Consider the following 26,543-nt stretch of genomic DNA (forward strand, 5'->3'; position numbering starts at 1 on the left):
GAAGCGAAAAGAAATGTATCTTAAATGTATTCCTTTGCAGCGTCTGTATAAGGCCATCTATGACTATGAGGCGCAGGACGTCGATGAGGTGAGCTTCCGCGAGGGCGACATCATCTACGAGGTGGAGTCCATCGACTCCGGTTGGATGACGGGTCGCGTGGAGCGGACGGGAAAGACCGGCATGCTGCCTGCCAACTATGTGGAGCATGCGGTTATATAATAGGGAATGTTCTACTACTGCTGCTGCCGCCAGCAGTTTGTGGTGATCCTCGTCTGCCTGCTCTACATCCTCCTTGTACTCGTGTTCTTTGTGAATGTGTTTCTCGCCGACCGGAATATGCACACCCATCTCATGATGAAGAATGCAGGACACCACGGACACGGAGGGCATGGAGGAGGGGGAGGAGGAGGAGCGGGTGCGGGTGCGGGTGCGGGTCCGCCTGTGGGAGGACATCACAATCCCTACGACATGCATGGCTATCCACACTACAACAACTATCATCCGCAAATGGATCCTAAACAGCAGCAGCAGCAGCAGGAGCTGCTACGGAAGACACCGCCCAATCCGAACCAGCAGCAGCCCGAGCAGGACATTTACTCGTATTTCAATCACGTATTCAGGCGGCGACGTCGATGAGGAGGGAGAGACGACACAGAAGTAGGAGCGACGCTGATCCTATCCAAAATTTGTACCACATTAAATTATTATTCCGATAAAACATGAATATATATAGATTATATATACAGCCAAAAGCAGATTGTGTAAAAACTGAAATGGAAAACGGATCAGACCAGAACCACGAGAAAACAAGAGACAGAGACATGCAACAATAAAAGCGAGCCACAGCTTTGTTTCAGCTATGAATCGGGCGAGGGTGGATATAAATCTATTCCACACATTTGATCCGATTCCAATACGATGCGGAACTTTTTTTTGTAATTTCTAAAATCTAGCGAGCGACCAAGCCACGAGCCAACAGTTTGCATTTATCTACAGCAAATGAATCCCTTCAACGGAATCAGAAATCTATTAGATACAACAGATATTTATTGATCGATATATATACAGCTGATTAATCAGATAATTAGATATGGTATATGGCCAGCCCAATCAGCAAATGCAACAGATATCACCAGATATATCTACTATATAGATAGCTAAAATAATGCTTCGGTAAAGAAAGCAAAAAAAAAACTACAAATTTCTAATAATTCTAATTTAATTAGAAATTCTCTTAAAAAAACAAAAATGAAAATAATCAAATAAAAATGTTTTTCCCTGGGGCTTTTTAAAAGCTTCGTCTTTTGCTATATGCTATAGCCTGATCGTTCAGATTGCGCATATCGTTATCCCTACAATTTTTGTCAATTTATCCGAAAGAAAAAGGAAAGCAACGGATAAACCTGTTCTTGTTTTTCTTCGTGTTTTTTTTTTTAGTAATGGGATAAATGTATGTTTTGTTGAGTATATAAATATTGTTTATGTTTCTATATACTACACATTATATATATATATTTATATGTATATTCCGATCTACGAGTATATGTTGTATTCTAGTATTAAAAAAGTGTTGCGTTTCACATGAGAAGAAGAATATTTGAAGAAGTGCCTTTAATTTGCTAAAAGATGTTTTTTTAGATACAAACCAATTTACTAATAAATCAATTAAATATATATATACTATACCATAGCTTATACAGACCATAAATCTACATATATGCTACATAGCATCGATAATACGAATTTTCAATAACGAAGCGAAACAAGAATTCTGTATACGAAATACAACAACTTTATCCATGTGATTTGAGAAGAGCAGCAATTGGAGTCACGCTACATATTTATACGATGCTGATATACAGATACAGATACAGATATTTGTATTATTAACGAAACTCACAAACAACACACCACAACACACATGAATAGTAGCTATAGACAGCAACGCAACCATTAAAACTAATAACAATTTCATACATACTACTCGTATATGCTTCGGAGAGAGACAGAGAGAGAGAGGGAGAGTCGAAGTATCGCCTAACAATTAAATGAATTAATCTAATCGCAAAATGGAAATGGAAAGCGGAAAGCAGAAGCAGAAGCAGCGCCAAAGGCTTCCTTTTTATTGTTTGTGAATGTGTTACAAATCAAATAAAAATCTATACAAATAATTGAATATTTTGTGCTATTAATAATTCAAAACTATGCCTTCTGGGTGGATACATACCCTTTCAAATGCCCCACAGGACAAAAGGCGGCAGCTTCTTCATTTAACGATAACCAACCGAGAGGTTCTGCTGTATAACCGAACAAGAAAGAAGGAAAATTGCAACACTCGGTGTTTTTTTTTTGGCTTCCAACATTTTCTTTCATTTTCCCATAAACAGAACTAAACAATCAAACTAAAGAAATCATGTGGAGGTCTCCTCGTTTAGAGGCTACCGCTGGTGGAGGTCTCCTCGTTTAGAGGCTATCGCTGGTGGAGGACTCAGACAAGCAAGCCATCAGCTTTTGGGGTGCTCCAACGTCTCCACCAGAGATGGTACCCTCGTGGACACTCATAATGGTCTCCAGAATGATGGTCTTGGAGTTCTGCATGGTTTCCTCAAATAATTTGGCATCTGCTATCTTTTCCTCGGTGATATAATCAAGTTTCTCCGTCAACATGGCGATCTTCTCTTGGGCGAGCTCCAATCTGCACGAAAATGAAGCAAGGATTGGAAATATAGATGATAGATGATGCACTGATACACATACTGATTCCTCAGATCCTCGGTCTTGGGTTCCGTGTAGATGTTCAGGCTGTTCAAGGAGCTAGCCGATTGATAGAGGGATTGGTTGTCGAAAGAGAACGACCCGATGGATCCGTTAAGAGAAGTGCGACTCAGCGAATTGGCATACTCGGCCATTCGATGGGTGCGCTTCTTCTTATCGGACTGGACGTCCAGCTCCTTCTCCATTTCCCGGATCTTCGCCTCCATGCGGCTGAGGCGGGCCTTGAGCTTGACATTCTGCTCCTGGATGCCCTCGTTCTTGGTACGCTCCACTGCGATACGCTCGTTAAGGCTCTTGGTGAGGAGCATTAGCTGATTCTTCTCCACCTCCAGGGCATCCAGAATGCCCACAAATTCTTCCTACCATCAAAGAAACAGATTTTAGAGCTAGCAGATTTAAGTTAGCAGAGAGAAAGTAACATAGCGGGAGAGCTGCGATTACCTTGCGAAACTCGCGACATGAAAACAGGAATCCCCCGGATAATGCACGCAAATCCATCTCCAGCTTCTTTACCATATCCTGAAGACTCGTCAGAGCCACGTCCTTCTGCTTGAGTGTAGTCTCCAGCTCCAGATGCATGCCACTCAGTTCCTCCAGCTGTCGACGGGCATTGTCCCTCTCCTCCGTCATGCGTGCCAGATCTGCGCGCATGTCGTCTAGACGCGTCTCGTACTGGAATCGCTGGCGGTCGAGTTTCTCGCCCATGGTGCTGATATTGATGCCATTGTAGTCGGTCTGCTCCTCCAGCTCCGAGGAGCGCATCTTGTACTTGACCACCTCCTCGTTCAGCGTCTTGTTGCGCACCTTGAGGGCCAGGGTGCGGCTGCGCTGCTCCTCCAGCTGCGACTGCAACTCTATGATGTTCTTCTCCAATGCCTCCACCTTGGCCTGGTGCCGGATCTCGTTTTTGCGTACCCCAGGCGTGAAGCGGTCAAAGGTAGCACTACCGCAGAGGCCATCAACATTGAACCTGCTGGCGCTAGTGCTGCCATTGACCGTGCGTGGGGTCCGCGAATAGCCAGAGGAACTATCCAGCTCCAAACCTACTGGAATGGGCGCATATTCGGAGCGATCGGACACCCGTTCCTCGTAGTACTCCACGCGGGCCCGCAACTCCTGCACCTTCTGCTGCAGATTGAGAATCTGCTGGGCCCGTCCGCGCCAATTGGCGTGATTGAGATTATTGGCCAGAATGTTGATGTTACAGCTCTCGCCGATCTCGTGCTGGAGACACTTCTGGGCGAGTTTCAGTTGGTTCTGCAGCTCTGTGTTCTTGTTGCGCGACTCGAAAAGCTTCTGCTGAATGCCATTCATCTTCGCCTGCAGTTCTTCCGCCGAGCTGCACTTCTTGAGCAACTCCTGGTGGTGATGGATCTTCTCCTCGCTGGCCTTGAGCTCCCGCGCCATCTTTCCGATCAGCTGGTCCTTCTTCTCCACCCGATTCTTCATCTGCTCCAACTCGGCGCGCATCTGTCGATTCTTCTTGCTCAGTTCCAGTATCTTGGTGCCGGCTATCGAGGAGTTGCACCGTAGTTCGTCAATGGGCACCGAATTGAGGACATCGTTGAGCGAGTCCACGGATCTCTTCAGTGCCGTAATCTCCTTGTTTTTGTCACTGATAGCCTTGTTCAGCGACTGATTCTCGCTCTCGAACAGCTCTAGTTTTTTCTTCAATTTTTTTGATCCTTCCGTTTTGGGCGCTTTGGGCTTCACGGGCGTTGTGGCGACCACCACTGCGCAGTCCATTGGGCCACGCGGACGACGCAGCTTGCCGGGTGGCTCCTGGGCCACCGTATCGGGCAGCGTGTCCATGGCGCAAATCTTTTTATATAAAATATATAAACTTAAATATGTCTGTGTCTTGGGCGTGTTACGAATATTCTTAATTTTGCTGGCGACGCGACGAAAAGTCGTTTCCTATGTTTACAAAGTACGTTCTCCTTAAAATGAAGTTTACGGAACTTTCATGGCAAACCAACTTTCACAATTAAATTCAAATTCAAACAACGCTCGCCGCCAGCTCCCAATGGTTCGCACGGAACCAGTTCACTGAGCAGATTACAGCTTCCAGCACAAGCCGAAGCACAGATGTGAAACCTCGATTTTCAATGGAACTGGTCGACAATGGGTTAAGCGTAAATCATATTCCTGGATTTTTATATTCGTTTTAATATTAATAGTTAGCTGAGATCCTCAGCACTGAATATATAAATTATTCGACTAACAAATCACTTTCCTACAAGACTTGCTAATTTAAAGTTCTCATCTTTATTGGATTGTTTATAAAATAAGGTTTAAGTAAAAAGAGGTGAACAACAACTTTCACAAAAACTTCAAAGATGACAAGATTGAGTCATCCTTCGATATTAGTATGACGTCCGTTAATAAGATGTTCCATGATCACCTAGTGTTAATAAAAAGGTGAGTTTGCGTTGGAAACCACACAATTTAAAAATCGATATAAAAAATGCTGTTGTGGAATTGAGGAAAACGAGGAAAATACGGATTGTACTTTTTATTTTTGTTGTTTTTTTTTAAGTAAAGATGAACAAGAAGAATTTAACGTATTAAACTAAGTAAATAAAGGTGGTTTAAGACGGAATATCAAAAACGAGGAATATGTAAAATATGACTTGAATTCGTCGGTATATTTTTAAAATGAGATGGTATATTTTGGTATATTTTGGTATATTTCTGAGGGTATATTTTATCGATAAACATAACTATACATCTCTAATTGTGACGTGTAAAACACGAAAACAAGCAAAAATGAACGGATTTATGATGGTAAATGTTGAAATAAAGCAAATAATTGACTATTCCTAACAATGCCGGTGTGCTGCAGGACATTATTAAGGGCATGTGCATCATGGACAACGACGGCAACCGCATTCTGGCCAAATACTACGACAAAAACATTCTGTCCACGTTGAAGGAGCAGAAGGCCTTTGAGAAGAATCTGTTCAACAAGACGCACCGCTCCAACACAGAGATCATTATGCTGGACGGCCTCACCTGTGTCTACAAGAGCAACGTCGATCTGTTCTTTTATGTGATGGGCAACGCCTACGAGAATGAGCTCATTCTGCTGTCGGTGCTGAATTGCTTGTACGACTCCATCAGCCTTATACTGAAGAAGAATGTCGAGAAGCGCCTGGTGCTGGAGAACCTGGAGATCATAATGCTGGCCTTTGACGAGATCTGTGATGGGGGGTGAGTATAATGCATATAAAAGTAGCTTCTGCTCAAGCGAAATATGGCTAATGTGTCTATATTTTAGAATCATCCTGGATGCGGATCCCTCGTCGGTTGTAAAACGCGTCGATCTGCGCAACGATGATATTCCCATTGCCGAACAGACCGTTGCTCAGGTAACTAGCACACTAAATGGTCTTTTTTGGTAGCCCCCAGACCCCCTCTATCTCTTAGTATCTCTATTAATTAGTCTGTAGGCTCTTCAAGCAGTAATCGATCAACCAAGAACTCTAATTTGCTCGTTATTTATAAGTAGTATGGGTACAAGTCGACTATATTTTTAGTTTCTTTATGTTTCAACGTTCGTTGCAATTCCTTAAAGTCCCTAGATATTTGCCACCCTTGCGTTTGTACTTATGATCAAATAAATATTGTTTTTAATGTCTTGAACTTTTGCTCATTGGCTCTGTGAAGTGAATTTTTGATTTCATTAGCTAATTGATCGACCATTCTCTGTATCTCTGTGTATCTGCCATTCTATATGTGTATGTGATATCTTTCAGGTACTGCAATCGGCGCGCGAACAACTCAAATGGTCCATTCTGAAGTAAAGGGGCGCGCGGGAGGCGGAGACGAAGGCGGCACTTCCGCATCGTGTCTGTCGCAATACATTCGATACGTTCCCCCCCCCCCCCCCCACAATTTTTCCCGCCTAGATGTAAAGATACTATAATACAGATTTATATATTTAACTACAGAGTCTTGTGCATGTTTTTAATGGGATTCATCTAATCGAAATGTTGTAGTACTCCTGGCTGCGGACTGCGGGCTGCGTAGTTATTAGCTTAAAAATCGCTGTATCATAGTAGACCATTAAAAGTAGAGCTAACCAATGAATTATCAAAGCTATAAATCACATGTAGTACAAGGCTTTCGCTTTAATAATGCTCTCATGTAAGGGGAACCCCTCTTGATACTCATCATTTGTTTAACATAACTTAAAGATAAAGTAATACAGATATTACTGTTCTGGCTGGGAGCGACAAGAGGCTAATATCCTCTGATTACATGCTTATCATTGGGCGCTTGAGAAGGCGCATTCTTTCTTGGCTTTATCTAAAGGTATCGCATGCAGTTAGCCAATGACACAACTGACCCAGTCGCAGTCCCGTGATCCCAGCCATCATTATCAGCACTAGTATCTCTGAATGCAAATTGCAAATTGTGTTGTGTGGGATGTTGTAATGCCATCTATCATTGGCAGTCGCATTTATGGCACTCGTAAAGTAAATCTTGCAAACAAAGCCCAGAAGTACGTCATAAACACGTGACCAGACGATGCCGCCATATAACAATAAGTAATCCTGAGCGGTATACAGTGCTCTCCACCATCTATACGATGTGTATGGCGTGTTTGTGTGTGTGAGGCGATTATAAAGCGATTAAGTATTGATTATCTCGAAATCTTTATTATGCCGCATTTTAATACAAGAAATTTTTTTCCGAAAACTTTTTCAACAATTTTGTTTTTTGTCCAACTCGAGATCATGAGTGCAATGCCATTACTTATAGAAACTGCTGGCTTAGGTTCAGTAGCAGGGATTAGTAGTAGTCACCTTTGAAACGTTTGCTTTTGCGTCTCAGAAATTGAAGTTATCGAGAAATTTGTTGGTTTGCGGACGTACACCAACGGAAGAGGAGGAGGACGAGCCGCCATTACATCATCATTCGTTTCGGACTCCATTTCGCAACTCCTCAAAATATTTTTGATATCTATGATTCAGTTGTTTTTTTGCCATCCAGCCATCCAGCCAGCCAGCCAGCCAGCCAGAGCATGGCAATCATTCAACTTCAACCCGCTGCTCATCTATCATTAGTACCTTGTACATACCGCCGTACCACCCATGAACCACAGACGTGCTCCACCTATACTCTGGTCCGCCCACCCCGCATTCATGTACCACCCTCCCAATCGCCAGCCACTCTTTAATCAAATGCTTGTCAACATTTTAGTGCAAAAAATAAAACCAGGAATGAACCAGGGTACCTTCAGAGGACCGAGCCGAAACATTTGATACCCTTGTGCAGCGATCGTTGAGAGGAGATCAACCAACGATTATGAAAAATCGAATACAACTATAATCTGATGTACGAAACCTAAAACTCCTTCGTTCTGTGTGGATTATCTCGAGAAGGAAGAGAGTGTTCAAACATTTTTACTAATCCGATAATACCCACACTCTTTGAGAGTATAACAACCAACCCCAATATTAAGCTCGCACCCACTTGGGAGTTCGTTCAGGTTTATCTGCTCGTATTTTGTTGTTGAATTAGACAAACAACAGCTATGTGAAGAGCAGGAGCTATAGAGCTATATCTATCAGGTGTACACTGTTCATATACATATACGTACTGTATGTGTTATGGTGATATCATGGCCAGAGCCGTACGTGATGGATTGCCCAGATCACGTTTCAGTCAAGACGCCGGGGATTCGGGTGCTGACGTGGTTGTTTGAATTAGTTCATCCTAAAACTGAAACCCAAGATAGGGAGGGCCTGTCATGCTATGCCTATTGTTAAGAATCCAAAAGTACAGTTGGTACAGTCGCCTTCTCCTACTAATTTATACCCGATATCGGGTTCTGAAGTATGCGCCAAGTATTGTATTATCAACAGCAGATTACTTGGAAAGGAATGAAATGTTCCACATGATTAGCGCCACCGATCGCTCCGCGCGATCCACATGCGTTCCAATCGAATCACAATTTATGATCCCCTCCGAAATCAGATTTATATAAGCCCAAGAAATTGCCATGTGTTGGGGGAGGACTCTATTCGGCAGTCAGTTGTCGTTGTCGCCTCGAACGATACGATAGATTTGTGTGTTGTTTTTGCCTCGAAGTCTTCCGTTGGAGCCGTGAGGGGAAGTCGAAATTCCAGACGGAAATCAGCAGAACACACCACCGACGACATCCGTCTGATCTAGAATCCAATATCAATATCAATATCAAATCGCGACTGATACTGGGAAATGAATGCACACTTGTTTTTCGGGTCTGTATATCTGTACATCAAGTCTCGATTGGCAGGAATTCTTTGAATTCATTCATCTCTCTCTCTCTCTCTCTCTCTCTTTCTTTCTCATGTGGTTATTTCTCGTAAACAAAATGGTTAACATTCCATTCTGAAAAATGTCAACCTAAGTAATTCTTCAGTATCGCTTGAAAGTACATATTGTTGCAAACTAATCGAGTTATTGGGAAATGTTTGTGGTACAAAGTATCATGCTTTCTTTCACTGTGGCGCTTACGTATGGTCGTGTGTGTGTGTGGGGGGGCTCGATCCATAAAACCGCTTTACGACTCTCAATTTGTAGGAAAATTTTCGCTGGCAATTTCGCTGACATGAGACAGGGCCATGCCCAAATATCACACTCGGTGACTCCTACGGTGTCTCCCTGCCAGACGGTTGTGCAAACAAACAAATAAATCTATAAAGTGGGTCTCTATAGAGAAGGAGAAGTAGAAATCAGAATCATAATCACAGAAATCAGCGAAATCAGAAAAATCATACTCGTGCGACTGTCCGATAAGTGGGTGGCTCGAACAGTTAACGACCTTGGGGCTGGCAGAAGGGGGGCGACTTATGAAACCCACCCCCCCCAGTGACCGTAGGGTTCAATGTTTCAAGAACAAAGATGGCCACGAACTCCCTTGAACCAGCCCCATCCCAAGAACCGGCCGCAGGCACAGCTGCATCCTTTGGGTTCCCGTAGCAACAAACCTCTGGAGATCTCTGGTCACCGGGTGCCCTGCTGCCCTGATCTATCGACAAAACCCTTAAGCTGGAACACAATTTACGAGCCCCAGCCACAGGGAGTGGGTCAAATCCCCAGTGGTTATGAGCCATCAACATCATCGAAGGTTGATAAGAGTTCGAATGGGCTTAAGTAGTGGCGCTGTTTTTGGATGAGTTGCTGGAGTTTGGGAATGGGAATGGGGATGGGAATGGGAATGGGGCATTGTATTTTAATTACATGTTCACTCGAGTGTTTTGTTTGAAGTGCTGGACGGTGGGGGGAACCCACTGGTTGCGTGGTCGCTTGGTTGCAAAACAGTTGCCGCAGCAGTATGCAAACCGTTTACTGCGTTGCACTGCTTAGCTCTCCCGATCCTTGACTTGTTTGTCAAATGGAGTGGTGTTTGGGTTGTCAAGGGCTGTCCTGGTGAGAGGCCCTCAACAAAGGGTTAAATTCCATTTGACAGTGACACAGAGGTGTGTGAGAATTGTGCACTTGATGGTCATATGATGTACAGTGCATTCCACTCTTTCGCTTTTAAGAGCTTCCAGTTTTCTCTTAGCTGGCTCTCTTTGTCGCGTGTGTTTTTTTCGTGTGCGACAGGGAGTGTGCGTGTCAGGGTTCTCATGGCGCTATCTTATCAATGATATTGTACATTCTTACTTTGAACACCCGTACAAGCAATTAACAAACGATTCGGACTGCCATCGGCTCCCACCTCCCACCTCCCACCGCCCTCTCTCTCTCTCTCTTTATCTCTCCCTCTGTCAGTATTATCGCTCGTACCGCTCTCGACAACGAACTGATATTTAAGAAATCGCTCCATTCGATTCGACTTTCAGTGCTGTGTGAACCATAAAACGGTGTTAGACGTGTTCGGAACACCTTTAAAAAAGAAAACAGAAAGGGAACCGCATCCCAGATCCCCCCAGAGTGACAAATGGATATTATTTTTGCAGTGACAAGAACTCAAGTGCTCGATAAACAGTATTGCAGATCCGAAGAGCTGCTATCAAGAACCAAAGGAATTCAAAGTATTTAACAAACACAACAACAACAAAACCAATAGTACCGCTAATCGTATCGTGCGTGTGTGCTGCAGAGAATCAACAAATCGCACAGAAATCGCACAGATATCGTACTACCGTCGTCGTTACCGCAGACACTGTCAGCGGAAACATAATCAATCGCACAATTGATACAACACTCAGAAACATGAAATTAAGGTTAGTATTAGTTAAGTTCTGTTCTGGGAATCCGATTCTTCCCCCATCCTGTCCTATCAGTGGAGACTTTCCGTGCCAGTTGCCGCAAATCTAAGTTTCCCCAGGCCCCAAAGCCCAGTGGTGGGGCCACCAATCAGTATGATTAGCCAAACAGAACCGAACCCAGTCAACCCACTAAATGAGCTCTTTCCATTAAAAAAAAAAAGCTTTCTGACTGTTCGTACTGCTATCAGCGAAAGGAGTACGTGATTAATGATATCGTGTCGATGTTAATATTGGATATTCCCTATTCCCCCCAATTTCTATATTTGGATTAATCACACTCTGCTTTTAGGAAGTCCCCAATCAGTCTGCCAGTCTGACTTTCTGCCAGTTAGATAGCGGAAATTAGCTTTTTGGATGGAGTGGGAAGTGGCGAGGGAAGACCATCCATCAACACCGTTTGACCTTTTCAAAATCAATTTGGTGTCCAATATATGTCCATATGAATTTAATTCTATTAAAGGCATATTATCTTTATGACTTGATGGCCCGCCAAAGGTCAGGGCTTATTGAGACTACACTGGGGGCATGTCCTTTCGCTAGCGAAGGCTCTTCCAACCACGATCCTTTCTCTGGCCGTCTCATATCTTTTTGCTGATGCAATTCCTTCTTTGTTGTGCTCATAATTCCATAATTGCTCGCCTCCCCCAACTTAATTACTTACAGCTGGCGTGTAATCTCTGAATAAATTATACCATTTTATGGTTATTTGCCTTGATTAGCAGCCCACGTTTCCCCGTTTCCACGCTTCCATGTTTCCACGTTTCCAAGTTTCCATTTGACACCTGTCACGACGGCCAGTGTTTATTTGTTTCCCTTCACGGCGATGGATATAGTGTTCTGTTGCCAGGCAAGCGCATGGGTATGAGGTCAACGGACCACCGATTGGGTTTCCTTTTTCTGGTTTGTCTTTTCTTTTTTCTGTAAACAGCCATAAATTCGCTATTGGCTACATTTATGAAGGCCCCCGTTAAAATCAAGTATGAAATTACAGTGAGTACCGTAAAGATAGCCACACCAACGCCCACCTAGAAATTCCCAATTTTTCCCTGTTTCCAATGAAAGTGGGTGGGGGCCGATATTTATGATTCATCAGAAAGATCGACCTTTTTGGTGGATAGGTTATGGTTAAATTAAACATACAAATGAAGGAAGGTTTCATCATGCATCGCGGAGCTTGTGGGTCGGATGGGATGGTGCATTCGATGTCGAATGCCTTGATAACGCCTTGGGTCCCGTATCTCTGGAGTGGCGGGCGCCTTGATAAGCTCGAAATCCATCCAGCGCCAGAGCCAAAGCCATTGGTCTTGAGTAAGTTTTGGCAATCGCCCAATTAGAATTGCCCCTCATAAAATTTGCAAACGCCCTGCCCAGCCATTCCCCAGCCACATCCCTCCCCCAATGAATCGAATCGATTCGATTGTGGCGTGAACGATTTCAACCTGACTCAAATGGCGCTATATAAACCAGATACTCGTATAATAATGCTCTGGTGCCAAAGTGCGTCTGGTTTTTGGGGCTTGCAGAACGTTTCCACTCCACTGCCAATTACTGCAATTAGTTCCCCAAATTAAAAGTGGATATGGGCCATGTTTTTTTCGGGGCAATCTGGCTGTCTGGAATGCGAACACCGCACTATTGATACGAGTATCTTCATTCATGTTCAAGCCCCAATCGTCCCAATTAATCACGAGGTACGCTAGATGCTGAATTAACTTGATTCTTGTATTATTTCATCATCGATTCCATGTGATTTGTAGAAGAGACTTTGTTCAATATCCTTTTCGATATAATAATGCCTGAACGCTGCTCGTGAACACTCGAGCTTCAGTATCTATATCTTCTGATCAGCACCCTCTTCCTAATTAAAGTTTGTAGTTCTGGTTCTCGGTTCTAGGGGAGGGAATACTCGCATTGGCAAAAAAAAGCCGCCGCCAATGCGTCAGATTCGCTTTCAGACCGTCACTAAGCAGCAGCACCCACTCCGATTCGGGTCCATTGCGGTTTTATCTATTGCGTATTCTCCGTCGGTTGTAGCACCGCACCGCACCGCACCCCACCGCTCCGCACCATCCAGCAGTATCTGTGTCTACTCTGTATCGGCTCTGTGTGCTTTTAATTAAACATACATCAGGGCCAAGCGCATCGTTAGAGCCCGTAGTTGGGGGAATGGTATGGTATGGTATGGTATCGTTTGGGTATCTGTGTGCCTCTTTCGGGGTGTATGCAAACATTTACCATTCCTATATATAGATCTGTTCTTTTCCCGCTAGCTAGCACTGATCGTGTTGACCGTGTCGCGTGTTTTCCTTAGAAGTCGCAAAACAAGTCGCTAAGTAAATTTGCCTTCTGTTTTTTTTTTTTTTTTTTGCAGACCTCTCCGATGGTTGCGCCAGCCGTCGGCTAAGCAATCAACCGCCCAGAAGGAGGAGCTCCAAGTGGTGCGCAATCACATGATCAAGGACATGCAGAAGCGATTCAGTGACTCCCCCGTGAAGATACTGCTGCTGGGTACTGCCGAGTCCGGCAAGACCACCATCTTCAAACAGATGAGAATATTGCATATCAATGGCTTTACGGATGAGTAAGTTTCTCCCTTGATTCTCACTTCTACCTAATGCTCAAGGATCTCCTCTCTCTCTCTCTCTCTCTGTAGTGAGCGTCGCGATCGTATCCCTGAAATCTATCAGAACATCCACGACTCGATCCACCAGCTAGTGCTGCAGATGGGCCTCCTGGGCCTGGACTTTGGCAGCTGCACCAGCGAACGCAGTGCCGACTATATCCTGTCGCTGCCCGGAGGTGCTCCGGAGTACATGAATGAGGTGAGCAGGCGGCGTCTGTCTTAGGTGGCCTCAAGTGGGGGGCTTTGACATGGGGACTGTCAAAGTGCTAGTGCTGTATCTTATCCCTGCTCGCTGCACTTCAGAATGTTTTGTCGCAGTTGGTATCAAGCAAACGACTTTGACGGTGCCACAAGCAATAGACTTGCGTCAAATCTCCTCCAGCTCGCTGAATCGATTTTTCTGTTATCTCTCTCCATGTATCTGGCGGTGTGATTGATTACCATTACCATTACCATCCATTAAGTTGCGTTCTGGAATGTCTAAAAACTTTCCAAGCAAGTGTTTCTGGTGTTTGTCCGATCGAAAAATCGGACTTCCTCGAAACGACTTTTGATTTTACGTGAATAGCGGCGCACAGCTGCAATTGTCCGGATGAATGGCCTTTGATCATCGCCCGCCGGCTGAATCATCGTCGTAGTCCACTGTTAAGAGAGCGAGAGCCAGCGTCTATCTATCTTTTATTCTCTGGTCATTATATGGCTTATACGATACGATACGATAAGATTAAGACAAGACTTTTTTGAGGGTAGTGGGTAGTGGGTGGGCGGGGCGTTTGTTGGAGGCCACATGCCAGTCATTCATGGTTTTATGCTTTACTCAATGACTAATACCAAATATGTATACTAAAGCAAATTGTTTATTTGCATTTTAGGAGTACTGTGACCACGTCATGACTCTGTGGAACGATGTCGGTATCCGTGCCTGCTACGATCGCTCGAATGAATTCCCCCTGCTGGACAGTGCCAAATAGTAAGTTATCTTCAGGGCCACAAATCTTAAAGGATTATGCCTTACTAAATGATTATTTTCTCTCCATTCTACAGCTTTCTCGACAACTTTGTGAGGATCAGCGATTGCGAGTATATACCCAGCACTGAGGACATCTTACACAGTCGGAAGATCACCACTGGCATCTCGCAAATCACCTTCCGGGTGCCCGTGCCCAAGAGCTTGGGCGGGGGCGAGCAGGAGTTCCGCATGTACGATGTGGGGGGACAGAGAGATCAGCGCAACAAATGGATCCAGGTGTTCGAGGGCATACAGGCAGTGCTGTTTCTTGTCTCGTGCAGCGAATTCGATCAGAATCTGCGCGAGGATCCCAACCAGAACCGCCTGGAGGAGGCCCTCAAGCTGTTCCGGCGCGTCTGGCAGAACCGTTTCCTCGCCTCCGCCGGCCTGATTGTGTTTATCAATAAGTACGACATCATGGAGCGGAAGATCAGGGCTGGAAAGCACATCGTCGACTATTTCCCAGAGTACGAGGAGTTCTGCAAGCGGCCGCAGCAGGATAATTGCTTTGATGAGTGCGACTGGACGAAGATGTTCATTAAGCAGAAGCTCGTGGATATCACCCAGGAGCCCTTCAAGCGTCATTCGCGCAACAACAGCGATCTGATCACCTCCGAGCGGGAGTGCTACTACCACTTCACCGTGGCCACTGACACACGCTGCATCCGCGAGGTATTCAGCGATGTCCAGAAGATGATCCTCTCCGAGAATATGGCCGGATTGGGTCTATTCTAGAGCGGAACTCTCTCTACCGCACTCTCTCTCTCTCAGAAAGGGGGTGGTGCTCCCTGTACCAACTGTGATCTTGCTTAAGTAGGAATTTAGAACCTTAGATCATACGAGTATGACTTGTAGTCATTATACGTTAATTGTATAGTGTGCATATAGCAGAGACAGCTTTAATATGATTATTTTAAAGGAGTATAGTATTCCTAAGTAAACCCTATAAAACACACATTTAAAAACAAATGCTCTCATTATTCTTTCAACTAAATTACCTCTCAACATGTAAATTATATGTAAGAGTAATAAAATCAAACCCCCTACCTAGAATGTCAAATGCAATGTGGTACTGTGTGGCATGTTGGATTTCATGCTCACGACACTCCATTGGTTCCATGGATGCCGTCTGCCTTCGAAGAAGGGGGGAATCGGCAAAGCGCTTTGAAACTTTAGCCTTGCCAATGGACCCGTACCCTCAATCATCGTTTTAGTCGAGTCAGCTCCTCATCGATGCTGCCACTCCTCCCTCCCATTGGGCTTTATCCGAGCAAAGATTGCTTAAGTCAGCAGTATTGTGGGAACAACAAGCAGAATCTGTAGGGAATCTGTTAATGTTTCAGAGCAGAAATTATTTATGGTATGTTTTCTGTGATCAGCATGAATATGACATCGGATTACGCCATGTCCGTAGGTTTCTGCATATGGGCATTTCCGCCAAAAAGTCCACCAGGCCAAAAAAACATTCAAAGTCAATAAAAACAGATTTCCACATACTTTTGTCCTGATGTTTTATTTAAATTTATTGAAAGTAAACTAATTTACCGAATTTACACATAATTGTCTTAGAAATTCATTCAAAGCAGCAAAAGTTCACTTTTCGGTATTTTATTTTTCGTATTTTTCTCGATTAATTTATACTACAAGAAAGATGATTCTTGAGAAAAGATTTTTCACAATGTGTCTCTTACATATTGAATTATCTGAAAAAATTGCCAGAAAATGTACCTAATCTCCGCTAACGTAACTTTTTTAGGCGTATTATTTCTTCATTATCTTCTTATTATCTCCACAAAGGTTCGCAGTACCTGTTTATCGATTGCTAACGTTGCATTTATAGTTCGGGACATCCCAGAATATACTTAAATTGAACAAAAATTCGTCATAGGGAGATCGAAAGCGCATGAGCATAGAAATGGAGACGTTTGACTGTACAACCTACATAAGTAGTCTTATCAGTATTGAAGCTATTTCCATAAAATGTTCCTTATTATTATTTAATTAATAGACAGATCATTCGTGAATCGGTCTGATCGGACCACCATATGAAACATACATCTGGAAGGGTATTAGACGCTTCGACCCCCAATGTGAAGAATTCTTTCGTGTTGATAAAAGAAGAAACGAAGCTGGAAAAATAAGCTGATATTTTGCAAGGCAAGCATTTCCGGCGAAGATATGAATTTATTTGGAAGAATAGAACACAAATACAAAATGTTAAATGTATACAAATGTTGTCTTAATCAAAAACTTTAAAGAGTTTAGCGATTTCGTCGTAGTTTCCATTAAGATTGACATAATGAAGCTCCGCAAGTAAGCCTGAAGCTGTAGAGTAGCACGTGTGGACTTCCCCACGACTCATCCGATCAAAAATGTTATGGCCACTTGCCAAAAAATAATTCATTTCGCCAATTAGTAGATAAGCTACCAAACAATTCCACATCTTTATAAAGAGAGTCGGCAAATCCATTGTCCATTTAACTCTTCCCAGTTGATGGAGCAAGACAGTTTTTATCATGTAGCTTGATAGATGAGGAAAATCGGTCGCGTGAGCGTCGCGCAATCCCTTCATCAGGCGCAACACATTTTTGAAGTTATCCATATCCTGCGTTACCTGGCGTTCCCAATGGGGGGCACATACCATAAAGGTTCGCTGATCGTCCCTTAAGCCCGGCTTGTGTTGCGGTACAGCGAACCATGGGAATATACGCATATTTTTCTTACGGCTGTTATAAATGCCTGGATTGCCGCACGGCCACTGGGCCGAAGCGAACTCGAATGCTGGCACCATATCGAACGATATGGAACGAGTCTCCCCCTCAGCTTCAATGGTGTGGGCACATCCGTAGCCCTTGGCCGTGTACATTACGTCATATACCTCTCCAGTCTGGCATCGAAGACTTACTTTTGATTTGAACGCCCTATCGAATGCAACGCGTAACCAATCTTGAAGATTCTTTCGATTTATGTAATTGTCGGCTACGATAGGATGATTGTGATAATTTGCACACAAGAGCACGAATCCCTTCCCGTCATTCTCCGGGGTGATTGGGAATAGAAACTTCAGCTTCATATGCAAATCAAATTCATCAGGAGTTTTCAATTTCACCCTATCCAAGTAGCTTCCTAGAAAAAAAGCAATTATTACTCATTTGGCTGACAAACCCTAAGGTTTCCGCTAGCCCCATAACCTACCTCCAAGACTAAGTCCATCAAATGCCTTGCGGAAATTATCGTCTGCCAACTTTAATTTCTCAATCACATGATTTTGGATTTCTATAGCATCCTTAGTGTAGTTGGCGCGATCACTGTCGGAAATACGCAACTCATCCAAAATATTTTGCAATTCCTTTGCAAAGCCCATGATTCATCAACGTCTGAGACAGCAGTCGACTGATCGAAATAAGAACAATCTGTTAAGCTTTGTCGAACCAATCAGAAAATAATATTCGTATGATATTCGAACGATTAATACTGGAAAAGCAACCGATGGTATTTCCTGGGAACGAGCACTAACCATACAGTATACAGTATATTGTATGGTTAGTGGAACGAGCAAATATAAAAATATTCGATCTTTCGTCGACGAACAGCAGGAAGGAAGCAATCGATCAAGTGCCAGCCGGCTAAAAATCTAATCAATCGAATGAAAGCCAGTTATATTTTAATTTTATTAATTGATAAGGAGATAAGAACATGATGTCTATTGTAGTCCTCCAGTTCCACAGCGCCCGCACATGATATATTCCTGCTTGATATCATACAAAATTTCAATTTCTAACCGATTTTATTCGTAAGCAAGCAAAAAACAGTGTAACCCTAGAGCATGTGCACCTGGTCACACTCTGCCCCTAATTAAATTTTTCACACGTTTAGTCGACCGCATATTTCGTCGATCTGAGTACTGGGCTTTAAGAAAAGAGAGGGGTGGATATACAAGGAGAATTTACATACAGTATCATTTTCCGTTTTTTTTTACTGAAGATGTTCACCTGTTTAAATAGAGGGGGGCTAAGTGGGCTAAGTTCGTTTTCCCCATCGGTATTTTTAGGTATATTCTCAAAATGACACGGAATATTTCGATATATATCTGAACGTCCGGTGGTATATTTTATTCACAAATCTGCGGGCACACTTCATTTACAAGGCTGGAAAATTTTGTGAAGTGAAAACGCAGAAAAAAAAACGTACAATAAAAATTTATAATTTCGCGAAGAATTGTACATTAAACATCACAAAACCATGAACATGTAAGTGCACAAGTATTTCCCAAGCTAGTTTTGCGTTTTTTACGCGTTTTTTCGGACATGCGGCGGCACTCGGCGAAGCAGTCAAAAATCAATAAATTCAAAATGGCAGTAAATCATGAAAAAAATTACATAAAAAAAGAACCTTTACATTTCTTTTCAAAATTTAGCTTTGAATTGTAAGGATCTAAATTTGTATTCATGATAAACCACGATCGTTCCAGGTATAACGGACAGGTTAATGCCTACGGAGGAGGGGCAGGTGCAATAGGCGGCATGCCCCCCAATCGCATGGGCGGCCCCGGCGGCGGAGCTGCTGGCGTTGGCATGTTCCAGCGCAACCGCTCTGCCCCTTATCCCGGCTTTGCCGGACCCAGCAATGGCGGGCCACGTCGCATGAACGGCACTGGACAAGGTCCACGCATGGATCACGGCTTCGGCGGCAACCAGAATAACCGCACCTCCACACACGGCGCTCATCTGCCGAAGATAATCTGGTCCGAGGTAAATCTGACTCCGTTCCGCAAGAACTTCTACAAGCCGTGCGATACGGTTCTAGCCAGGACACAGGGGGAAACCGAGAGTTTCCTCACAAACAACGAAATCACTATCAAGGGGGATCAGGTGCCTACACCCAGTATTGACTTCGAGGAGGGCGGCTTCCCAGACTACGTGATGAACGAGATCCGTAAGCAGGGCTTTGCCAAGCCAACTGCCATCCAGGCCCAAGGTTGGCCAATCGCCTTGAGTGGACGCGATCTGGTGGGTGTGGCCCAGACTGGGTCAGGCAAGACCCTGGCCTACGTGCTGCCCGCTGTAGTGCACATCAACAACCAGCCGCGCCTGGAGCGTGGTGATGGACCCATTGCCTTGGTTCTGGCTCCCACTCGCGAGCTGGCCCAACAGATACAGCAGGTGGCCATTGAGTTCGGCAGCAACACCCATGTGCGCAATACATGCATCTTCGGTGGAGCCCCCAAGGGACAGCAGGCCAGGGACTTAGAGCGTGGCGTGGAGATCGTGATTGCCACACCGGGACGGCTGATCGACTTCCTCGAGCGTGGAACCACTACGCTGAAGCGATGCACCTACCTGGTGCTGGATGAGGCCGATCGCATGCTGGACATGGGATTCGAGCCTCAGATTAGGAAGATCATGCAGCAGATTCGTCCGGATCGTCAGGTGCTGATGTGGTCAGCCACCTGGCCCAAGGAAGTGCGCCAGCTGGCCGAGGAGTTCCTCACAAACTACATACAGGTCAACATCGGGTCGCTCACGCTGAGCGCCAACCACAACATACTGCAAATCGTTGATGTCTGCGACGAGAGCGAAAAGCTGGGGAAGCTGATCAAGCTTCTGTCGGACATCTCGGCCGAAAACGAGACCAAGACCATCATCTTCGTGGAGACCAAGAAGCGAGTTGACGAGATCACTCGCAATATCTCGCGTCAGGGATGGCGTGCATGCGCCATTCACGGCGACAAGTCGCAGCAGGAGCGCGACTTTGTCTTGTCCAGCTTCCGTAATGGACGTCACTCGATCTTGGTCGCCACAGATGTGGCTGCTCGCGGACTGGGTGAGTAGACATATTTTGGTCGGCACTGAGCCACCTCTTGTTTCTCTCTCCATAACCAAGCAATTGTTGCCTGTGGATCGATCAAGCATCCCGTGGGGTTTCTTTCATTATTTTGTGATTCGTCGTCGACGCCTCCTGGTTCGTCCCAGAGCATCCGTCAGCGATGAATCGGCCAACACCGACCCAGCCTCTTGCTCTTCCTTCACGCTCTCAATCTGAATCTGAATCTGAATCTATTACTCCATCTCTTGTCTCTCACTTGTCCCGAAGTGAGGGAGCTTGACCTTTTTGCATTTATAGGTTAAGTTATTTTTACGTTTATATGTTGCATGTTAAGTTATTCGACTCTCTTCCAGCTTCTGTTGGCATCCGAAGCATCCAAAGTCCAATAATCCCAGATTATTATTATTTAGCAGGGATGCGAGCTGGTCCAGACCAGGTTTATATTGTACTCCGGCTACAGCTTCAGCTCCGGCTGAGACGGAACCAAAATCTAATAACAGATCCGAGATAATCAGATCATTTGTTATTGCGATCATTTTTGTTTTTTGTTGAACGGTTGTACGGTTCCACGGTTCCACGGTTTCACGATTTCACGGTTCCTTCCGAGGCGAGCCGCCGCTTAGCATCCCGATTCGCGATACACCTCCAAATCCGATTCCTCATCCGATTTCAATTCCCTAGAAGACCTAGAAGACCCTTTGCGAATGTCAAAGGGTGTGTGAAGAACTGGTGTGGGCTCAAATAATGAGGGGAATGTGTTTGCTCTCCATGCATTGCTGGTTATATGATGTTTGATTACTACTTTTAGTTCGTTAGTTTGTTGCTCTCTCTCTCTCTTGCTCATAGTCTTTAGTTGTGTCTCGTCGAATCACGTTTTGAGTAACCCTAACATGTACTCGTAATGCAATTTACTGTCAGTCAAGGAGTCAGCGGCCAGCAAAATACTCTAAAACCAAACAAAACTCGAAACTCGAAACTGTAGTGACTAATTCCAGTGCACCTTCAAATCTTAAATCAAAGAACAAAATAATCCCTTAATGCAAGGAAACAATCTTTAAACTCAGCCTAAAAAAAATATCTATATATATATATATTTTGTTGAATTTTTTTTTATTGTTGTTTAAGTTATTTAAATAATCAATAACGTTGAGTAATTGCAACATTTTGCTGCGGCCAACGAGTTTTTTGACTGATGCTAATTTTCCTTAGCTTATTTATGTACCATAAAGTATTCTATATTTATATTACGTCGCTCCTTACTCTATGTATAAAACCGAAATTTGTGTGTGAACAAAAATATCATCAGCACTTTACGAAATGGACTTCGATTTTTAAAAATGGCAAAAAGAAAATGAACAAAAACGAAAAGAAACAAAACTAAAAACTAAAAACAAAACGAAAGAAATGAAAAGTTTAAAGTTGAAAAAGTTGAAACATATACACAAAGAAGATAAAGTTAATGAGAAAAAAGCTATACATATATACAAGTTGAGGGTTGAGTTATTAAGTTTCTAGCAGATCGGAGATCGGCGACCCAGTCCAGATAGCCAGGACACGGATAGGCACAGAGATAGCCACAGGCACAGGCACAGGCAGAGTCACAGGCAGAGGGACAGGATCAACAGGGACACTCACTTGAGCGTAAGCCTATCTATCTCTCTAACCCAATCTAAACCCTAGGTCGCTGTCAGGGTAAGTACTAGGCTAATTTAGTGCTTCCTAAGCATAGCTATACGATCCCCTTCCTTCACCCTTCAACCGTCACCCTTCACCCTTCAGCCTTCAAACTTTAAACTTCACCCCCTCCCCCAAGAATCCATAAAACCCCAATTCAGCCCCCACCCCGCACCCCTTGAATAATCATTCCCAGTGAAACTAATCAAATCCAGAGAGCACCCTCTATCTATCATAAGCTTATAACCATACCGTACCCAAGCCGTATGCCGTATGTGTGTTCCTTATATTAACTATAATCATAATTTTTAATCAAGCCGTCTCTCTTGTATGCATTAAGCTTTAAGAAAAACATTTATATTACGATTTGTGTATTGAAAAGAAAGAACATAAGAAGAAACATATTTAAGAATGATGAGAAGACAAAGGTCGAGGTCCACATTTCTGCAGTATAGAAAAAACATATATCTAATTGCCAAAGATGTATAGTTATTAATATACGCTAATAGTATTGATGGCGAAATTTTTGTTCAAAGTACAAAACCAACTAAAAAAAAAAAACAAACAAAAAAGAAAGAAAGATAAAACAGAAATACAGAACGACAAAATCCATTGACCGATTCGATAAAGTATGTATTTTAAGTTCAATTAACCAACACACTTACACACACACACATACACACACTATGTACACTCGAACGGACACAACAAACACACACACACACACAAATAGACTATAACACACACACACACACACACATGAATAAGTTTCCGTTTTTGTTAAATAGTTTTTTGAGTAAATATTGAGAAAGAATCCTATTTTCGCCCCCGCATATTGGAAAGATTCGATATTTTTAACATTTTCTTTCATACTTCTTCAATTTTCAAATTCGAAATGAAAAATGTAAATGAAATGAAATGAAAACAGACGTTGACGATGTCAAGTTCGTTATAAACTACGATTATCCTTCGAACTCTGAGGACTATGTGCACCGCATCGGGCGCACCGGAAGATCGAATAACACGGGCACAGCATACACCTTGTTCACGCACTCGAATGCCAACAAGGCCAATGATCTGATCCAAGTCCTCCGCGAGGCCAATCAGGTGAGTCTTCTTGCATTGGAGTTGCATTCTCGTTGCATTTGCCCATTTCTTACACACTTTTCGTTCAATCTCTGTGCAGGAGATTAATCCAAAGCTGCTGAGCATGTCCATGAGCGGAGGCTACAAGCGCGGAGGTGGAATGGGCGGCGGTTACCGCGGCGGCAATGGCTATCAAGGTCGCAATCAGCAGATGGGCGGAGGCTACAACGGCGGCAATAACTACCGCAACAACAACGCCAGCAGCGGCAACATGAATCGCAATGGTTTCAACGGCGGCGGTGGCGCCCCACGCTTCGATCAGAAGCCGCGCACATCGCCACCCAATCCGGGCAGCAATGGCGGCTATCGTCCCCAGGGCTACCAGGGGTATCAGGGACAGCAGCAACAACATCAGCAGCAGCAGCAGAACGGAGCTGCCTTCTCGCGCTTCAACCCCAATGCCGCTTGTTTCGAACCGAAGGCACAGAGCGGCCCAGGTGCACCGCAGCAAGCAAATCCACAACAGCAGCAGCAACAGCCGCTGCTGCCCGACGCAGTTGCCCATGCAGCCATGGCAGCGGCTGCCAACTACGGCATTGACCAGAAGCGCTCCCGTTTCTCGCCGTATAACATGAACTTCTCCAACATGCCGCCGCCACCAGTGAACCAGCAGCAGCATCCGCAGCAGCAGGCTCAGCAACCACATCAGCAGCAACAGGCAGCGGTGGCTGCCGGAGCCGCAGGAGGTATGCCTCCTCAGGCGTATGGACAGTATTCCTCAATGTCCTCCAGCATGGCGACAGTTTCCCTCAACGGCGGACCGACAAGCATGCCCAACTCCTACCGCCCCCAGTATGCTGTGCCCACACAGGCGGCACCCTACATGATGGCCAACAGCGGCGACATCTACGCCTACCCTCCGCCACCGTTGCCCGTACAAAACTAAATCACACAGACAAAGCCATTTCTAAAGAAGCTATCAAAACGTAGACCCGGCTCTGCTGTATTTAATTTAGCTTACAAACACACACATTACAAACAAACAAAAAACACCAACACCCCACACATCCCCCACACACAGAAAACCACACCTTTTTGGAGGACGCACACTGACCAGAGATCCGCGATCCAGAGATTCTGGTCTAGAGCGACGACATTGATACGTTCTTCTGTGTAGATCTCCGCCCACGTCTTAGCTATATAATATGGTTTAAACTGAAATCAAACACGCTTTTAATTTGATAAATCTCATCGTTTTCCTTAACCCAATTAGTTGATAAGATTTTGGTTTAGTCAAATTTGTAGGGCATTCGAGTGCCGATCAGCAATATTGATGGCATTTATATTTCCACGGCCCTGGGCGTGTTTGATTTCAATATACAATTCTCGAATATTGTATGTAACATTCATTCGACACTACACACACCACTCACTGCAAGCAAATGTTTGCAATGCTCTCCAAACAACCAAAAACAATCAACATACAAATTCGGAAAGGTTTATACCCACAAGGAACTGGGTATAAACCGAAGACATTAACAATTTTCACACTCACGGACACAAAACAAAAAATGTCAATTTCTTAGAATCAAACGCGTATTATATCATCTTAAACCATATTATGTGACTAGTCTAATTAATTGCCTATCGGCGTACTTCAAACTAAATAACAAAATCAAATAAAACAACTAACAACAAACAGCCACAAAATGAATGTCTAACACCCAATAATACAGAATGAAATTCCATTTTATGTGAGCCTTTGAGCAAGAATTGATTGATACAACAGATATGAATAAAGGAATTAATTAGACATTCGAATGCGTTCTTCCTTTCTCCTTTCTCCGATCGATCCCACTGGCAACAAACTTCATAAAAATTAAAGGTATGTCTGCTTTCCATTCTCTTTAAGGTTTAAACTTAATTGATTTTCTTTTATTTTTCATTTAAATATACATATACATACAATATATATATTCATATAAGAAAAACTATTATACATCCAAAATTATCATAATAATCAATAGAACTAAATTATACAAATATTACAAGACAAGACAGCTTCATACGCTAATGGTTAATCATCTCCAACGAACGTTCCATCGCTGACACCATTTCGAGAATTGGACAGAAAAATATTTGATCGGTAAAAAATTACACCATGACAATTATGAATAACAAAATTTTTGTATGAGACTGTTTCATTGCAATATAGAATTATTTACTCGTACTTTGTATGATTTGTGTTTGCTTTGTTCTCGGGGGCTTCCTCTCCCTTCATTTGTGGCATTTGCATATATTGTATATCGCTTTATGACGCTATACTCGATTCCTAAATCTATTAACCCCTTGCGCTTTCTCCTACCCTATCCTCTTCTTTAATAATCCTTTGGCTGCCTCGTGAATATTATTTTTTGTCTAGTTTTAATGCTTGTTGTATTTGTTGCTTCGCATAAGTTTAGTAGTTGTTTTCACAGTTGCCACTTGAAATAGGTTTTGGAGACCAAAAACTGACCTTTCTTGAGCCGCTTTAAAGCCACGATACCTTTCTCTTCGTCAAGATATCGGTTGCCGAACATTTGTCTGGATTTTCACGATCCTGGGAAAGTATCAATCCCCATAGAAAAGGATATTTTTGGGATTTCAGGAAGCCATGGACCGCCCAGATCTCCAAAACAGGAAATGGTAGAGAAAACTTAATATGTATGAGGGGAAGTATTTTTGATCCTTGATAAGTAATCCTTCAAGGACATTCTTACGATTACAGGAAGCCAAATCAGCCCAAGTCGGCACACACATAGCAGAGAAGATTTCATATGTTTGACTTGGGAAGAAAATGTATCCTTTACAAGGACTCTATAAAGGAAAGGATGTTCTCCACGTGACAGGAAACCATAGAACGCCTGGATCGGGCCACAAATAGCAAAAAAAGAAAATGTAATTGTATTACTGGGTCAAGTATCCTTAGTAAGGACTCCATCAAGGATAATCGCCTGGTATCGCCCATTTGACGTCAGATTTAATTTTTTCTTTGGCTATATATCGACTATTTATGAGCCGATCGGCGCGTGGCATGTCATTTCGTGACCGGGAGAGTCCTGCCAAGCGATTGGCACCAGAAAAAAGGACATCCGAGTCCTCACGATTTTCGCAAAAAATCATGATGTAACCATCATTAAATTTGCCAAAAATCGACCCCGTCTTCCTAGTCGAGATTTTGATGCCGTTCGACGGGCTGGATCCTCGCGATCCTGGAAAAGTTGGTCCTTCACCGATCTGACC

The 26,543-nt window shown here is 43.7% G+C and overlaps 7 protein-coding genes across 13 annotated transcripts in view; 5 read left to right on the forward strand and 2 right to left on the reverse strand.

Annotated features, from left to right (window-relative positions):
* Positions 1–244, forward strand: part of LOC108152450 (LIM and SH3 domain protein Lasp) — a 27,271-nt gene extending 27,027 nt beyond the window's left edge. For all 4 annotated transcript variants that reach the window (XM_017281809.2, XM_017281810.2, XM_017281811.2 and 1 more), the window contains one exon: positions 41–244. In XM_017281809.2, coding sequence (XP_017137298.1) covers positions 41–220 — 180 coding nt within the window. In that variant the 3' untranslated portion in view covers positions 221–244. The remainder of the gene's footprint in view (positions 1–40) is intronic.
* LOC108152452 (POU domain, class 3, transcription factor 2) lies at positions 204–1,675 on the forward strand. Its single transcript, XM_017281813.2, has one exon. The coding sequence runs from the start codon at positions 227–229 to the stop codon at positions 635–637; it is 411 nt and encodes a 136-aa protein (XP_017137302.1). The 5' UTR covers positions 204–226; the 3' UTR covers positions 638–1,675.
* Positions 1,676–2,337: 662 nt separating this feature from the next.
* LOC108153669 (coiled-coil domain-containing protein 13) lies at positions 2,338–4,733 on the reverse strand. 3 transcript variants are annotated; one of them, XM_033386324.1, is made up of 4 exons: positions 3,218–4,731; positions 2,759–3,135; positions 2,460–2,696; positions 2,358–2,427 (listed from the first exon to the last, which is right to left on the reverse strand). In XM_033386324.1, exons 1-3 carry the CDS (start codon positions 4,586–4,588, stop codon positions 2,465–2,467), a joined length of 1,980 nt encoding a protein of 659 aa, XP_033242215.1. In that variant the 5' UTR covers positions 4,589–4,731; the 3' UTR covers positions 2,358–2,427; positions 2,460–2,464. The 3 variants fall into 3 exon arrangements, with proteins under 3 accessions (XP_017139272.1, XP_033242215.1, XP_017139273.1); XM_017283783.2 differs by having other exon boundaries at positions 2,338–2,696; XM_017283784.2 differs by lacking the exons at positions 2,358–2,427; positions 2,460–2,696 and having other exon boundaries at positions 3,081–3,162; positions 3,218–4,733.
* A 720-nt stretch (positions 4,734–5,453) lies between these two features.
* On the forward strand, positions 5,454–6,730 carry LOC108153371 (coatomer subunit zeta-1). Its single transcript, XM_017283341.2, has 4 exons — positions 5,454–5,563; positions 5,622–5,989; positions 6,057–6,147; positions 6,535–6,730. Exons 1-4 carry the CDS (start codon positions 5,546–5,548, stop codon positions 6,580–6,582), a joined length of 525 nt encoding a protein of 174 aa, XP_017138830.1. The 5' UTR covers positions 5,454–5,545; the 3' UTR covers positions 6,583–6,730.
* Positions 6,731–8,849: 2,119 nt separating this feature from the next.
* Positions 8,850–15,630, forward strand: LOC108153522 (guanine nucleotide-binding protein G(f) subunit alpha). 2 transcript variants are annotated; one of them, XM_033386325.1, is made up of 5 exons: positions 8,850–9,027; positions 13,415–13,624; positions 13,697–13,865; positions 14,539–14,636; positions 14,711–15,630. In XM_033386325.1, exons 1-5 carry the CDS (start codon positions 9,005–9,007, stop codon positions 15,408–15,410), a joined length of 1,200 nt encoding a protein of 399 aa, XP_033242216.1. In that variant the 5' UTR covers positions 8,850–9,004; the 3' UTR covers positions 15,411–15,630. The 2 variants fall into 2 exon arrangements, with proteins under 2 accessions (XP_033242216.1, XP_017139069.1); XM_017283580.2 differs by lacking the exon at positions 8,850–9,027 and adding an exon at positions 10,598–10,998.
* A 1,209-nt stretch (positions 15,631–16,839) lies between these two features.
* LOC108153688 lies at positions 16,840–18,096 on the reverse strand. The gene is made up of 2 exons (XM_017283812.2): positions 17,871–18,096; positions 16,840–17,801 (listed from the first exon to the last, which is right to left on the reverse strand). The coding sequence occupies exons 1-2, from the start codon at positions 18,037–18,039 to the stop codon at positions 16,915–16,917; spliced, it is 1,056 nt and encodes a 351-aa protein (XP_017139301.1). The 5' UTR covers positions 18,040–18,096; the 3' UTR covers positions 16,840–16,914.
* Positions 18,097–18,802: 706 nt separating this feature from the next.
* Positions 18,803–25,076, forward strand: LOC108152216 (ATP-dependent RNA helicase dbp2). The gene is made up of 4 exons (XM_017281392.2): positions 18,803–18,925; positions 19,147–20,498; positions 23,104–23,282; positions 23,362–25,076. The coding sequence occupies exons 1-4, from the start codon at positions 18,918–18,920 to the stop codon at positions 24,205–24,207; spliced, it is 2,385 nt and encodes a 794-aa protein (XP_017136881.1). The 5' UTR covers positions 18,803–18,917; the 3' UTR covers positions 24,208–25,076.
* The last annotated feature ends 1,467 nt before the right edge of the window (positions 25,077–26,543 follow it).

This window comes from Drosophila miranda, chromosome XR (assembly GCF_003369915.1).
Source record: "Drosophila miranda strain MSH22 chromosome XR, D.miranda_PacBio2.1, whole genome shotgun sequence".
NCBI classification, from domain to species: Eukaryota; Metazoa; Arthropoda; class Insecta; order Diptera; family Drosophilidae; genus Drosophila; species Drosophila miranda.

What these genes read in the sequence shown, in the direction of transcription:
- LOC108152452 (XM_017281813.2), top strand. Translation starts at nt 227, where the DNA reads ATGTTCTACTACTGCTGCTGCCGCCAGCAGTTTGTGGTGATCCTCGTC.
- LOC108153669 (XM_017283783.2), bottom strand. Translation starts at nt 4,588, where the DNA reads ATGGACACGCTGCCCGATACGGTGGCCCAGGAGCCACCCGGCAAGCTG. An exon ending in CATGTCGCGAGTTTCGCAAG is followed by an intron (nt 3,136 to 3,217) that starts GTAATCGCAGCT and finishes CTTTGATGGTAG; the next exon opens with GAAGAATTTGTGGGCATTCT. An exon ending in ACCGAGGATCTGAGGAATCA is followed by an intron (nt 2,697 to 2,758) that starts GTATGTGTATCA and finishes ATTTTCGTGCAG; the next exon opens with ATTGGAGCTCGCCCAAGAGA.
- LOC108153371 (XM_017283341.2), top strand. An exon ending in GACGAGATCTGTGATGGGGG is followed by an intron (nt 5,990 to 6,056) that starts GTGAGTATAATG and finishes TCTATATTTTAG; the next exon opens with AATCATCCTGGATGCGGATC. An exon ending in CCGAACAGACCGTTGCTCAG is followed by an intron (nt 6,148 to 6,534) that starts GTAACTAGCACA and finishes GATATCTTTCAG; the next exon opens with GTACTGCAATCGGCGCGCGA.
- LOC108153522 (XM_033386325.1), top strand. Translation starts at nt 9,005, where the DNA reads ATGAATGCACACTTGTTTTTCGG. An exon ending in ATCAATGGCTTTACGGATGA is followed by an intron (nt 13,625 to 13,696) that starts GTAAGTTTCTCC and finishes CTCTCTCTGTAG; the next exon opens with TGAGCGTCGCGATCGTATCC. An exon ending in CTCCGGAGTACATGAATGAG is followed by an intron (nt 13,866 to 14,538) that starts GTGAGCAGGCGG and finishes TTTGCATTTTAG; the next exon opens with GAGTACTGTGACCACGTCAT.
- LOC108153688 (XM_017283812.2), bottom strand. Translation starts at nt 18,039, where the DNA reads ATGGGCTTTGCAAAGGAATTGCAAAATATTTTGGATGAGTTGCGTATT. An exon ending in TGATGGACTTAGTCTTGGAG is followed by an intron (nt 17,802 to 17,870) that starts GTAGGTTATGGG and finishes CTTTTTTTCTAG; the next exon opens with GAAGCTACTTGGATAGGGTG.
- LOC108152216 (XM_017281392.2), top strand. An exon ending in TGTGGCTGCTCGCGGACTGG is followed by an intron (nt 20,499 to 23,103) that starts GTGAGTAGACAT and finishes AAATGAAAACAG; the next exon opens with ACGTTGACGATGTCAAGTTC. An exon ending in TCCTCCGCGAGGCCAATCAG is followed by an intron (nt 23,283 to 23,361) that starts GTGAGTCTTCTT and finishes ATCTCTGTGCAG; the next exon opens with GAGATTAATCCAAAGCTGCT.